At 43.1% G+C, this 15,304-nt stretch overlaps 1 protein-coding gene across 1 annotated transcript in view; it reads right to left on the bottom strand.

Annotated features, from left to right (window-relative positions):
• Positions 1 to 15,304, bottom strand: part of cngb1a (cyclic nucleotide gated channel subunit beta 1a) — a 38,318-nt gene that overhangs the window by 20,968 nt on the left and 2,046 nt on the right. Inside the window, exons 4-14 of the mRNA XM_054627240.1 lie at positions 11,419 to 11,460; positions 8,843 to 8,965; positions 7,202 to 7,427; positions 6,205 to 6,232; positions 5,241 to 5,428; positions 4,022 to 4,239; positions 2,740 to 2,841; positions 2,506 to 2,654; positions 1,162 to 1,395; positions 182 to 390; positions 57 to 107 (exon numbers count right to left, since the gene is read on the bottom strand). Of these exons, the coding sequence (XP_054483215.1) occupies positions 57 to 107; positions 182 to 390; positions 1,162 to 1,395; positions 2,506 to 2,654; positions 2,740 to 2,841; positions 4,022 to 4,239; positions 5,241 to 5,428; positions 6,205 to 6,232; positions 7,202 to 7,427; positions 8,843 to 8,965; positions 11,419 to 11,460 (1,570 nt within the window). The remainder of the gene's footprint in view (positions 1 to 56; positions 108 to 181; positions 391 to 1,161; positions 1,396 to 2,505; positions 2,655 to 2,739; positions 2,842 to 4,021; positions 4,240 to 5,240; positions 5,429 to 6,204; positions 6,233 to 7,201; positions 7,428 to 8,842; positions 8,966 to 11,418; positions 11,461 to 15,304) is intronic.

Below are 15,304 nucleotides of genomic sequence, written 5' to 3'. Positions count from 1 at the left end.
TGCTCTGGTGAGTATGTAGCATCAAGTATTGTCATAAATGTTTTTCTGCGTCTTACCTTGAATCTCTCAGTGGTCATGTAGTTTTCTCTCATGTCCTTTTTGTCACACTGAAATAAAAGAGTTCCAGTTAAAGAAGCTCAAACAAAAGACAGATTTCTTGTTTCCCGTCGGTTCCACTGACCACAATGTCTCCTCCACGGACGAACTGCAGCCTTGGCTGGAAGACCAGGATGTCGGTGATGTAGATGAGGTCACAGGTGTAGTCCATCAGCAGCCACAGGTGGAGGTTCTCGGGGGTTTGGTAGGGGAATGCCCAGCGGACAGGGATCAACCACACGTTCCAGTTCCACGCTGCCACGACACAGAAGAGCCAGATGACGTAGATCAGATCTGTGGAGACGGAGTTTTATCTCACAATCATTCACAAAGCAGGACTTTTATGTGTGACGGAGTATTTCTACACTGTGGTATGAGTACTTTTACTGCAGTAAAATATCTTAGTACTTCTTCCAGCGCTGTCAACATGGTACTTACTGCTACTGTGCAAAGAGTTTCCACATAATTCAAATCTCCATTATTCTTACGACAATAATATTTGTTTATTATCATGCGATTAATATGTCAAATAAAAGAAACCTATCTTTTAATATTTATTTATACTTTATATACAATATACCTTTCTCCAGAGATCAAGAAGCAGACTTTGATGAACTCAGTGTGTCTCTGTGAAACAACAGACTGAGTTCATCTGAAGACTCACAAACACAAAAAGACTCTTTAAATGTTCTCATCGTTAAAATGAAGCTTTTAAAATCCACAGCATCGTTATTATTTATAATATTCATCTTTGATTTATTGATCTAACTGGATGTACTAACACAGAACTATCTATGGACAAGTAGGACAGCTGGACGGAAATAGAAGAACAGCTGGAAGGACAAAAGAGGACAGTTGGACGGACAAAGAAGAACAGCTGGACAGACAAAGGAGGACAGCTGGATGCACAAAGGAGGACAGTTGGACAGACAAAGGTCAGAATAAACAGGACTGTCATTTACACAACAAGAGAAAAAATGTCTAAATTGAAGATTTTTTTTGTAAATATCCGTTGTGAATAAAGTCAAATAGTGAAGAGGGAACCGTCGGGGTTAAAGGGCTCACCGGTGAACGGGTCGATGCTGGAGGGGAACCGGTACTCCATCAGGACTCGAACCCAGTCTGGCATCTGGGGCAGTTTGGGAATTGGTACTGGACGTCCCAAAAGTTTAAAGGGGAGAACAAACTCCTTGTCTTCCTCTTCATCTTTATCTTCTGGTGCTGATGGGACGTCATCCTTCTTCTCTTCTGGAGGAGGAGGAGGAGGAGGAGGAGGAGGAGGAGGAGCTTTAATCGGTGCTGCAGACAGAATCAATACAATGAAGTCGTACTTATTATTGAGAACAAAGAAAAGACTTGAAGACAAACACACAACATGAAGACAAAGACACACCAACATGAAGACAAAGACACACCAGCATGAAGACAAAGAAAAGAGATGAAGACAAAGACACAACATGAAAACAAAGACACAACATGAAGACAAAGACACACCAGCATGAAGACAAAGAAAAGAGATGAAGACAAAGACACAACATGAAGACAAAGACACACCAACATGAAGACAAAGACACAACATAAAGACACAACATGAAGACAAAGACACAATAACATAAAGACAAAGACATAACAATGTGAAGACAAAGACACAACATAAAGACACAACATGAAGACAAAGACACACCAACATGAAGACAAAGACACACCAGCATGAAGACAAAGACACATCAACATGAAGACAAAGACACACCAGCATGAAGACAAAGAAAAGAGATGAAGACAAAGACACAACATGAAAACAAAGACACAACATAAAGACAAAGACACAACATCATGAAGACAAAGACACAACATAAAGACAAAGACACAACATCATGAAGACAAAGACACATCAACATGAAGACAAAGACACAACATAAAGACACAACATGAAGACAAAGACACAATAACATAAAGACAAAGACATAACAACGTGAAGACAAAGACACAACATCGTGAAGACAAAGACATAACATGAAGACAAAGACACACCATGAAGACAAAGACACAACATGAAGACAAAGACACAACAATGTGAAGACAAAGACACAACATGAAGACAAAGACACAACATGAAGACAAAGACACAACAATGTGAAGACAAAGACACAACATGAAGACAAAGACACAACATGAAGACAAAGACACAACAATGTGAAGACAAAGACACAACATGAAGACAAAGACACAACAATGTGAAGACAAAGACACAACATGAAGACAAAGACACAACATGAAGACAAAGACACAACATGAAGACAAAGACACAACAATGTGAAGACAAAGACACAACATGAAGACAAAGACACAACAATGTGAAGACAAAGACACATCAACATAAAGACAAAGACACGACATGAAGACACTCACAGGCTGAAGGACTTTCCTCCTCAGACTCGTCCGGGTCCAGCAGCCGGTCTTTTTGTCGCTCTGTCCGTCCTTTAAACAGCCGGACGAGCTCGCTCAGTCGGTCCTGGACCACCACGCTGTGGACGCTGGCTGCAGACAGAGGACGCATCCTGGGGGACGACAGCAGGACAGTAAAGATGGAGGACAGAGGAGACAGAGGTGGAGGACAAAATGTGTCAGTGTGGTTTCTCTCACTCATCGTCTGCAGACAGCAGGTCTCCCTGGCGGGACCAGGTCTTCAGACCGGTCCTTGACAGTTCATCATCATCCTCATCAACAGACGGATCACCTGCAGCACTGAGAGGGACACGGCAACAGGACATGAGGACAACAAGAGGACAAAAATATGAAAAGAACCACAGGAGGCAAAAACAACGATTCAGAGAGCTTTTCTTTTGCTTTTAGCTGAACTTGGGACGTTGTTTGTTTCCTTGAAACACGGTCACAAAATAGATGAAGACAAAGACATAAACATGAAGAAAGGAGGCAGAAATATTCAGACACAAACAAGTTCATGAAAACAAAGACGTCAGCACAAAATAATAAAGAAGAATTTATAGCTGTCCTTAGACCCTCACATCCTCTGTCCTTAGACCCTCACATCCTCTGTCCTTAGACCCTCACATCCTCTGTCCTTACACCCTCACCTCCTCTGTCCTTACACCCTCACCTCCTCTGTCCTTACACCCTCACCTCCTCTGTCCTTACACCCTCACCTCCTCTGTCCTTACACCCTCACCTCCTCTGTCCTTACCCTCACACCTCTGTCCTTACCCTCACATCCTCTGTCCTTAGACCCTCACATCCTCTGTCCTTAGACCCTCACATCCTCTGTCCTTAGACCCTCACATCCTCTGTCCTTAGACCCTCACATCCTCTGTCCTTACACCCTCACATCCTCTGTCCTTCCCTCACATCCTCTGTCCTTACCCTCACATCCTCTGTCCTTACACCCTCACATCCTCTGTCCTTAGACCCTCACATCCTCTGTCCTTAGACCCTCACATCCTCTGTCCTTAGACCCTCACATCCTCTGTCCTTAGACCCTCACATCCTCTGTCCTTAGACCCTCACATCCTCTGTCCTTAGACCCTCACATCCTCTGTCCTTACTTACACCCTCACATCCTCTGTCCTTAGACCCTCACATCCTCTGTCCTTAGACCCTCACATCCTCTGTCCTTAGACCCTCACATCCTCTGTCCTTATCCTCTGTCCTTACCCCCTCACATCCTCTGTCCTTCCCTCACATCCTCTGTCCTTCCCTCACATCCTCTGTCCTTCCCTCACATCCTCTGTCCTTCCCTCACATCGGCACAGGAAAAACTCCCCTAAAAACCCCTTTAACAATTGCGACGGCCAACATAACGGACTCATCTAAGGTCCATGTTTCTTTCTAATAACTTAAACAAGACGTGGTCTCTCTAGCGCCCCATCAGGCCGATCAGCGGCGCTGCAGATGAAGACACGTCTCTTACCTGAGCTTTGACGGCAAGGCGCTCAGAGTGCTGAACCCTGGTTCTGGGGTGGTGATGATTTTAGGGATGTTGAGGCCTTTTCCCTGATCCACATCCTGGACCACATCCGGATCCACATCCTCCACCCTCAGCTGTGGAGCTCCACCCACCCCTCCACCACGGCTCCCTGAGGGACAGAGCAGAACATCTGTTGGACTAGAGGAAACATCTTCTCCCGGCTGAGACAGAAGATAGAAGAGTTGTCTCAGTGTGACAACATCAGACTTCAACAAGCTGCTGACATAAAATAAATCACATTTACTGGTTTAGTTTATTATTATGATCAAAAACGACGTTTTAATGAAACCATAAGGCTGGAAGTTAGAAGGCATACTCAAAATCTAATATTTTATTATATATATATACTGTATATATATATATATATATATATATATATATTTTCAGATATACACGTAGTTTACAGAGTCAGTTCCATACATTTGATATTTTGTCACAACATGAAGTCGGTTTCTAGATTATAAATACAAGGAATTAATTTATTAATTAATGATCTACAATTTATGAGCTTGTGTTCATTTTAACGACCAGTTATTAAAACAATTGTTCAAGTCATATTGCAGTTTTTGTAATAACAACTTTCAAACTTGTGAATCCACGTCTATGGTACACTGTATCTTTAACCCTCACATGACCGACTCTCCATCCAGACCTGAACGCACCATGAGATTGGGGACATGGTGGTATCATCAGACAGCTTTAGTACCAAAGATGGGCGTGGCTTAGACTTTCCCACGATGACTCATTCACCTGTTGAATTTGTGTGTTCCTGCAGTTTTACAGTTAAGGGTATTTATGTTAACTCCTTTATGTTTAACTTCCTAACAATCGGCTTAGAGTCCTTGTTTAAAAATGCCGTAGTCTGTTTGTTGGCCCCCTGGACTCTCAAATGTGTCAAAGCACAAACTTCCACTTCCTGTTAGATCACCTGAGGTAAGGTCAGCTGGCGGCTCACGGTGAAGCAGTGCAGAGCAGAAGAGCATGCTGGGAAAGATGAGGAAGAGGATGTGGGATGGTTGTGATGGTTTGTTTGGCACGATAAAGGTTTGATCTATAGGTGTCTAAAGGTTCTCTACGGGTCTGCTGGAGGAGGACGGGGTTAAGGCTGCTGAGGATGCTGGGAGTTGGAGTTTAGGCGTGTGAAGCGGCTGACGATGCTCACGCAGCACCGCCGCGCCTGCTTGGGGAGCAGCGACAGCTCCTGGGTCAGCTGGGTGAGCTCCGGCGGCGGACTCAGCTTGGGAGGAGCGAGGTTATGGTCATGCATCAGCTTCCTGCAGCTCTCCAGACACTCAGCAGCGCGTGGGAATCGAAGCAGAAAGCTCTTTACCGGAGAACAAATGTCGGGAACTGGACGGAGAAACAGTCAGAGTCAAAGAGAAGAAGAGAGCTGTGAGATCCTGTGTGGACTGTCGGTTAATACGAGAAGACTACGAAGACCACGAAGACCACGAAGACCAGGAAGACCACGAAGACCAGAAGCTCTAAAACATAAAGACCTCTAAAGACGAGGAGAACATCTAACGCGGTGGTTTTATTTCATCATTTAACCCAATCAGTCCTGCTCTCTGTTTAAGTGAGGCTAAGAACTGATCCCAACATATTATTATAATTATTATAATTATTATTATAATTATTATTATTATAATACTAATTATTATTATTGTTATTGTTATAATTATAATTATAATTATTATTTTTATTGCGTTCCAAGCAACATTTGAGCATCCCCTTATTATATGTGTATAACTAAGATCACTAAATAGTTGCCTGTACAACTATTCACTTTCTAGGTGTTGACCCTTGACCCCTATGAAGCTCACCTGTGATGTTCATTACATTATTATTCTGTTGCTGTTCTGTAGTCAATAATCTTATTTGACTTCTTCAGTTCTAGTAAAAGTTTGTAGCATTGTTTTTTTGGTAAACCTAAATTCTACGTGTAAACATAATCCAACATGTTTCTGTTTATTCAATAAAAGAGAAACATGTGCAGTACATTCATATTTAAAGCTAATAAGAGACTTTAATAAGTGGAAGCTGGAAGTAAACCTGCAGGTTCTGAACTGAAGATGTGGATTTATATTTGTGTAACAGATATTAATATTAATGTTGTGTGCTCTCACCTCCACATCCACCTTCTGCTTCATTAACCTGAGAGAAGAAGAAGAAGAAGAAGGAGACAATCTGTAAAATCTCTGCTCACCTTGTAATCATAATGAATAAAATATAAATCACACTGTCTCTACATTTATATTAGTCAGGATTATTTCATGAAGCATCACACGTAATTCTTTTACTTTCATGAGAAGCAGTTTGTGTCTTCGAGATTATTTTCTTTACCAGAGAAAGAACTCGTATTAGTATAATAGCAATAGTTAACACCAACGTGAACATGAAGTCCTAACACATCCGTCTCCACGACAACCAGGCAAACTCCATCAGCTGAAGATGATGAAGATGATGATGAAAATGAAGAAGAGGATGAAAGGTCGGTAGTTAAGGGAGGGATGAGGTGAACTGTTCGTTGTTGTGTTTGTGTGGTGATGCTGTTACTTTGGGAACATAAGCGCTACAGCTCACGCCTTGGTTGGTGTGAGCTTTGTTGTAGTTTGGTTGCCTCTTTGTGCTGTGCGTCTGCGGACAACTTGGTTGGCTAGTGAGCCTTGTGTTAGAGGAACTTTTGGTTGCTACTTGTGTTAGTGCTTATGATAGTTCAGTTCTGTGTGTTCTGGTAGCTCGTAATTATGGAAATTCCAGTTCTGTGTGTTCACCATTCATTCTTGAATCTCCATGCAAGGACCGGCCCGCCTAAAAAACCTTGGTTTTAAATCTGTGCTGTAAATCTATCACTGAGGAATCTCTCTGGCCTTCCTTCCTTCTCTGCTCTCACTCTTAGATGTTCTCCACTTGTTGGAGTTGCTGGGTTGCAGAGCGGAGATTGGTTGACTGTCTGGGGGATGCACTACAACCGGTTTGTATGAAATCTGTATATTTAAAATCTGAATCTCGTTGGAAAATAATAAATGTTAGAGCTGTCGGTATTCCTGGTGGCAACACCGTTTTAATTGATTGCTGCTGATGAGCCACACCTGAGCGTCGTAGAGTCCAGTCATAAAGTACCTGAACTGGGATCTGGACTTTATTAGATTTACCCCGTCTGGTCTCCTTCATGTTGCAGCCTGAGAGCCGAGTTGTAACAATGATGATAATGAAGATGATGAAGCTGATGAAGCTGATGAAGAGGATTAAGCTGATGAAGCTGATGAAGATGATGAAGAGGATGAACCTGATGAAGATGTTGAAGATGAAGAAGATGAAGAAGCTGATGAAGATAAAGAGGATGAAGCTGATGAAGAGGATGAAGCTGATGAAGATGATGAAGAGGATGAACCTGATGAAGATGTTGAAGATGAAGAAGCTGATGAAGATGAAGATGATGAAGAGGAAGAAGAGGATGAAGCTGATGAAGAGGATGAAGATGATGAAGCTGATGAAGCTGATGAAGATGATGAAGAGGATGAAGATGATGCAGCTGATGAAGATGATGAAGATGGTGAAGATGATGAAGATGATGAAGATGATGAAGATGAAGAAGATGATGATGAAGAAGATGATGAAGATGATGGAGCTGATGGAGCTGATGAAGATGAAGAAGATGATGATGAAGATGATGGAGCTGATAAAGATGAAGAAGATGATGATGAAGATGATGGAGCTGATGGAGCTGATGAAGATGATAAAGATGATGCAGCGATGGTAAATCCATCAACATGTTTTGAGGTAAATCTTTCTGTGATTATTTTTACGTTTGGAAGATGAAATATTGAAGGTGAGGATGATGAAGATGAGGATGATGAAGATGAGGATCCTCAACGAGTTGAGTGCTGTTCTTTAAAAACAACTTAAAGCCAATGGAGTCGTTTTGGTCGTTTGTTATGTTTCTGTAATCACATGACTTCCTGAGGACCTGGACCAACTCCAAGTGTTGGTTATTCATATTTATGCTCTTCAAAAGGTGAATGTTCCTTCAGTTCTTCAGTGGGTTTGTCCCTCATGTCCACCAGTGCAGCTAACAGAGACCACAGCCGTCAGACAGAAGAACAGAAGGTTGGAAGCAGAAGTTGATCCAAACAGAACACCTGGAACGTTGGGGATAGTTTTGATTGAAACTTGGTGAGTACGATGTTTTTTAACTGGTAGAAATGATGGAAGCAACTTGTAAAAAACAGAATTATCCTTAAACGCTTTCATTTATGAGGATCAGATAAATTAATGATGAGGAGGAAAATCTAAAAAATAAAGAACACATTCTATCAGAAAACACAACTCTGTCTCCCACAAAAGGACATCTGATCACAACACAACATTCTCAATAACAATTTGAGGGAAAAGTGTTTTCTACAGTCACAGTTCTAAACGTTGTAAATAAAACAAATCAAAACAGCAAAAAACGACTTGGTTAGGGTTTGGCTTTAAATAAGATAAATTGTCACTTTATTTGAGTTATGGAAATTATGGTAAATTGACTTTGAGTTTCACACAAAACATGAACACTGGTCTCCTGGTTGAAAGTCCTGTGTTTGTTTCCCTCAACATGTTTTGAAGATGCAGTTTTGTTTCATTGGAACATCATTTTTGGAGACCAGGCTGGAGGTCAGGAGGCTCTGTGTTCTTGGTGTAAATGTTACGTATCTGCTGGATGTCAGAAGTTTCATAAACTGTTTTACCTGATCTGTGCTGGTTGTTACTGGAGCTTGTGACTCTGGTTGTTGGGTGATGGTTTGGGAGTCTGGACTCTCCAGGTCTCTCCTCTCCGATGCTGGCTCCACATGAGTTGATGAAGGAGTGGCACCGTCTTCATCTGGACAGACGTCCATCAGGCTCCTGCAGGAGAACGGCAAATGTCATGGATGACTGAAGAGCAGAATAAACCTGAAAAACCGATTGTTCCACTGGTGTCCTTGGTGTAACAGGAGGTGCAACGCTAACAGGACTGGTTTTCCTGTATAACTGTTATGGGGGTTTCACATACAGTTTAGGTATAATAACTGTAGGAAGAGAACATCAAGGCAAAAATATAACACTCAGTTTGCATCATATCTGTGATGTTCAGTGCTCTGGTTTTTGGTTGAACCTATTTTTTATATCTTGCCTCATCTTTGTCTCTTCAGTTACTGATTTCGTACATTTCCGAAAAAGCCTTTTCCCCCCAAAGGCTAAATGGTGGCTCAAGAAAGACTCTGAGGGTCTGATAACAGCGAGGAGAGGTAAGGACTTCACCAACATCGTACATCATCTGGTAACCATGAATGAAACGTTTTATGCCACTCCAGGTAGAGATCAATACATTTCATTAGATGAGTGAAAATTGTCAGCTCCTGTTTCTTAAGTTATATACCTTATCCTGAGTCCGGCTGTTTTTTCCCTGTGGTTACCAGGCGTAACAGAAAATGTTGACCAAAGTCGATATAAGTCATCCTCTGGGGTCATGAATATTCATACCAAATTTGATGGCAATCCATCCCATACTAGTCAAGATATTTTCACAATGGACCAAAGTGGTTGACCAACTGACCGACGGACTGAGATCAACCTTCCTCACTAGACGTAAAACAAACCCAGTACCATGATGGACCCAGGATTTTCCCCCAAAAGAAATGAGATGCCGTCTTCAATCAGTATCAGTGTCCTTAACCAAAATAGAACCGTTCTTTGACTGACTGTAAAAAAGACAACCTACCTTTTGAGGTCTGCCCTGATTCATAGAGGAAAATTTGGCAAAAAACAACACAAAATGATTTTAACCATGAGGAGACACTGTGGTAAAAGGCAAAGCGTTTGCTGAAAAAAAACAGACATGCAGCAGAAGGGAAACTCTTTGGGCATAATGAAACTATCCAGAACCAAAGTCCTGCCCTCGTTCCTAGCTAACCTCGAGCTAAGAGAGCTAAGCTAAGATAAATGAAGAACGGAAACTAACACCAACTCAGCTGTGTTGTGGTACCGGGGGACGAAACGTGAGCCAGCCTCGGCCCATAAATGTGGTCTGAGTGCCAGATTTAAAACACCTGGAATCAGACCAATGCACTCAGGTCGACTCTGGTGTGTCATTCTATAAGAGTCTGTCTTCGGTACAGCGACCATACATGCCGGTCTCGGGCTGTTTTGGGCCAGAACATTTAGCTTAGAACGCTGACTGGAGAACACTAAAATGTGTTTCAGTGTTTAAAAATGACCAACAAAAGTCCTTCTATTCATTTCCTGCCACTTAGCGGCTCTGGGTTTCAGTGACATCCGGCTAAACAAGGTAGCACAGGTGTCCTTCAAATCATCCTTGCCTTTGTGATTTTCATGAACAGAATCTCTTTGTGCAGCCACAGAATGGATATTAAGAACCGATACTCGCCTGGAACAGGGCAGGACTTCGGCTTGCTCTGAAAACCCATGACAAGTCTAAAGCTCAGCAGATCTGATCGTACCAAAGTACAAGCTCTAAGTGCAAGCTTCTGCACAGGAAGTGTGCAATCCATACCAAAATATAACAACGTCTTTCTTACAGATGGCCACAAGAGGATCCCATAATATAATTATATTAAATACATAAAGCAATGAAGGTGTATCATAAGAAGTATGGGAGTGCCCTCTTACTGCAGCAGAAAGCCTTTATCTAATTATGTCTTAGCTTACTTGATGCCTTTTTTCTCTTGCTCAACAGAAAAAGCACCGTCAGTGTATCAGCAAGCGTCATTGAGTGAAGAGAGTAGGGACACATTAATTTAACTATGGTCACTTTTATATTTATATATATATAAAATATATTTAAACACTGCTGTTGACTGAAAACTACGATTGAACTTCAGCTGTGGAGATGAGGAGAGGCTGTCCAAATCAGGTCGAGACTGAAACTCAATCATAAATATTATAGGACATCATTCAAAATATATTATGGAACATGAAACACCTTGGAGATGGTGCTCTTCTAAGTAAAGCCAGTCACTCTGATACTGTAGCCTCTCTCTAAGGAAAATGAGAACATTAAAGCTACACTCCAACCCCAAACCCACTGAGCATCCAACACCTTCAGGGTCAGAGGATAAAGTAGATGTCACTTCCATCCTTTTTTGATCCAGTACAGGCAGAAAGGTGGATGGCAGTTCAAATTAACACACATCATTAAGGGTGTTGGCGAGGCGTTCCACCACAAGCACAACCGATCAGCGTAATAAGTCATTTTCAGTTAACACAGAAGCTGCAACTGCGCTAGCTATGAGCATTTAACAAAGCAGCAGGATGTGAGACAGCAGCAGGGTGGTGGTGCTTCATGAAGACGGACTTACTCTGGATCGTCTTCGTTTTCCTCCTCCAGGATGTTGGGCAGTCTGTTGAGAACAAACAGAAGGACCGGGTCTCGGTTCTAGATCGTGTTGGTCTCGGTTCTAGAGTGTGTTGGTATCTGTTCTAGATCGTGTTGGTCTCTGTTCTAAAGTGTGTTGGTCTCGGTTCTAAAGTGTGTTGGTCTCTGTTTTGGATCGTGTTGGTCTCGGTTCTAGATAGTGTTGGTTTCGGTTCTAAAGTGTGTTGGTCTCCGTTCTAGATCGTGTTGGTCTCGGTTGTAGATCGTGTTGGTCTCTGTTCTAGAGTGTGTTGGTCTCGTTTCTAGAGTGTGTTGGTCTCTGTTCTAGATCGTGTTGGTCTTGGTTCTAGAGTGTGTTGGTCTCCATTCTATATCGTGTTGGTCTCAGTTCTAGATCGTGTTAGTCTCGGTTGTAGAGTGTGTTGGTGTCCGTTCTAGATCGTGTTGGTCTCGGTTCTAGATCGTGTTGGTCTCTGTTCTAGAGTGTGTTGGTCTCGTTTCTAGAGTGTGTTGGTCTCAGTTCTAGATCGTGTTAGTCTCGGTTGTAGAGTGTGTTGGTGTCCGTTCTAGATCGTGTTGGTCTCGGTTCTAGATCGTGTTGGTCTCGGTTCTAGAGTGTGTTATTCTCAGATCTAGAGTGTGTTGGTGTCCGTTCTAGATCTTGTTGGTCTCGGTTCTATATCGTGTTGGTCTCGGTTCTAGATTGTGTTGGTCTCGGTTCTAGATCGTGTTGGTCTCGGTTCTAGATCATGTTAGTCTCGGTTCTAAAGTGTGTTGGTCTCGGTTTAAGAGTGTGTTGGTGTCCATTCTAGATCGTGTTGGTCTCTGTTCTAGATCGTGTTGGTCTTGGTTCTAGTGTGTGTTGGTCTCCATTCTATATCGTGTTGGTCTCAGTTCTAGATCGTGTTGGTCTCGGTTGTAGAGTGTGTTGGTGTCCGTTCTAGATCGTGTTGGTCTCGGTTCTAGATCGTGTTGGTCTCTGTTCTAGAGTGTGTTGGTCTCCATTCTAGATCGTGTTGGTCTCGGTTCTAGATCGTGTTGGTCTCGGTTCTAGAGTGTGTTGGTCTCGGTTTAAGAGTGTGTTGGTGTCCATTCTAGATCGTGTTGGTCTCTGTTCTAGATCGTGTTGGTCTCGGTTCTAGAGTGTGTTATTCTCAGATCTAGAGTGTGTTGGTGTCCGTTCTAGATCTTGTTGGTCTCGGTTCTATATCGTGTTGGTCTCGGTTGTAGAGTGTGTTGGTCTCGGTTGTAGAGTGTGTTGGTGTCCGTTCTAGAGTGTGTTGGTCTCCATTCTATATCGTGTTGGTCTCAGTTCTAGATCGTGTTGGTCTCGGTTGTAGATCGTGTTGGTTCCGGTCGTCTCGTTCTAGATCGTGTTGGTCTCTGTTCTAGATTCTAGATCGTGTTGGTCTCGGTTCTAGATCATGTTAGTCTCGGTTGTAGAGTGTGTTGGTCTCAGTTCTAGGTCGTGTTGGTCTCGGTTGTAGAGTGTGTTGGTGTCCGTTCTAGATCGTGTTGGTCTCGGTTCTAGATCGTGTTGGTCTCTGTTCTAGATCGTGTTGGTCTCGGTTCTAGATCGTGTTGGTCTCGGTTCTAGATCATGTTAGTCTCGGTTGTAGAGTGTGTTGGTCTCAGTTCTAGGTCGTGTTGGTCTCGGTTGTAGAGTGTGTTGGTGTCCGTTCTAGATCGTGTTGGTCTCGGTTCTAGATCGTGTTGGTCTCGATCCTAGATCGTGTTGGTCTTGGTTCTAGAGTGTGTTGGTCTCGTTCTAGAGTTTGTTGGTCTCGGTTCTAGAGTGTGTTGGTCTCCATTCTAGATCTTGTTGGTCTCGGTTCTAGATCGTGTTGGTCTCGGTTCTAGATCGTGTTCGTCTCGGTTCTAGAACGTGTTTGTCTCGGTTCTAGAGTGTGTTGGTCTCGGTTCTAGATCGTGTTGGTCTCTGTTCTAGATCGTGTTTGTCTCGGTTCTAGAGTGTGTTGACCTCGGTTCTAGAGTGTGTTGGTGTCCATTCTAGATCGTGTTGGTCTCTGTTCTATATCGTGTTTGTCTCGGTTCTAGAGTGTGTTGGTCTCGGTTCTAGAGTGTGTTGGTGTCCATTCTAGATCGTGTTGGTCTCTGTTCTAGATCGTGTTGGTCTTGGTTCTAGAGTGTGTTGGTCTCCATTCTATATCGTGTTGGTCTCAGTTCTAGATCGTGTTGGTCTCGGTTGTAGAGTGTGTTGGTGTCCGTTCTAGATTGCGTTGGTCTCGGTTCTAGATCGTGTTGGTCTCGGTTCTAGAGTGTGTTGGTCTCGTTCTAGAGTTTGTTGGTCTCGGTTCTAGAGTGTGTTGGTCTCCATTCTAGATCTTGTTGGTCTCGGTTCTAGATCATGTTGGTCTCGGTTCTAGATTGTGTTGGTCTCTGTTCTAGAGTGTGTTGGTCTCTGTTCTAAAGTGTGTTGGTGTCTGTTCTAGATCGTGTTGGTCTCAGTTCTATAGTGTGTTGGTCTCTGTTCAAGATTGTGTTGGTCTCGGGTCAAGATCGTGTTGGTCTCCATTCTAGATCGTGTTGGTCTCGGTTCTAGAGTGTGTTGGTCTCGGTTCTAGATCGTGTTGGTCTCGGTTCTAGATCATGTTAGTCTCGGTTGTAGAGTGTGTTGGTCTCAGTTCTAGGTCGTGTTGGTCTCGGTTGTAGAGTGTGTTGGTGTCCGTTCTAGATCGTGTTGGTCTCGGTTCTAGATCGTGTTGGTCTCGATCCTAGATCGTGTTGGTCTTGGTTCTAGAGTGTGTTGGTCTCGTTCTAGAGTTTGTTGGTCTCGGTTCTAGAGTGTGTTGGTCTCCATTCTAGATCTTGTTGGTCTCGGTTCTAGATCGTGTTGGTCTCGGTTCTAGATCGTGTTCGTCTCGGTTCTAGAATGTGTTTGTCTCGGTTCTAGAGTGTGTTGGTTCTAGAGTGTGTTGGTCAGTTGCTGGTCTCTGTTCTATATCGTGTTTGTCTAGATCGTGTTGGTCTCTGTTCTATTCTATCGTGTTGGTCTCTGTTCTAGAGTGTGTTGTTGTCTTCTATATCGGTTCTAGAGTGTGTTGGTGTCCATTCTAGATCGTGTTGGTCTCTGTTCTAGAGTGTGTTTCTCGTCTAGAGTTTGTTGGTCTCGGTTCTAGAGTGTGTTGGTCTCCATTCTAGATCTTGTTCTAGATCATGTGTGTTGGTGTCTCTGTTCTAGATCGTGTTGGTCTCTGTTCTAGATCGTGTTGGTCTCAGTTCTATAGTGTGTTGGTCTCTGTTCTAGATTGTGTTGGTCTCGTGTTGGTCTCCATTCTAGATCGTGTTGGTCTCGGTTCTAGAGTGTGTTGGTTCTAGAGTCCTCGTTCTAGATCGTGTTGGTCTCTGTTCTAGTTCTAGATCGTGTTGGTCTCATTCTAGAGTTCTAGAGTGTGTTGGTCTCCATTCTAGATCTTGTTGGTCTCGGTTCTAGATCGTGTTGGTCTCGGTTCTAGATTGTGTTGGTCTCTGTTCTAGAGTGTGTTGGTCTCTGTTCTAAAGTGTGTTGGTGTCTGTTCTAGATGTGTTGGTCTCTGTTCTAAAGTGTGTTGGTGTCTGTTCTAGATCGTGTTGGTCTCAGTTCTATAGTGTGTTGGTCTCTGTTCAAGATTGTGTTGGTCTCGAGGCAAGATCGTGTTGGTCTCCATTCTAGATCGTGTTGGTCTCGGTTCTAGAGTGTGTTGGTCTCGGTTCTAGAGTGTGTTGGTCTCGGTTCTAGATCGTGTTGGTCTCTGTTCTAGAGTGTGTTGTTCTCCATTCTAGATCGTGTTGGTCTCATTCTAGAGTTTGTTGGTCTCGGTTCTAGAGTGTGTTGGTCTCCATTCTAGATCTTGTTGGTCTCGGTTCTA

This window comes from Anoplopoma fimbria, unplaced genomic scaffold, assembly GCF_027596085.1.
Source record: "Anoplopoma fimbria isolate UVic2021 breed Golden Eagle Sablefish unplaced genomic scaffold, Afim_UVic_2022 Un_contig_8051_pilon_pilon, whole genome shotgun sequence".
Lineage (NCBI taxonomy): Eukaryota > Metazoa > Chordata > Actinopteri > Perciformes > Anoplopomatidae > Anoplopoma > Anoplopoma fimbria.
Note: the sequence above shows the minus strand (reverse complement) of the source record. Positions and strands in the feature narration are given on the sequence as shown.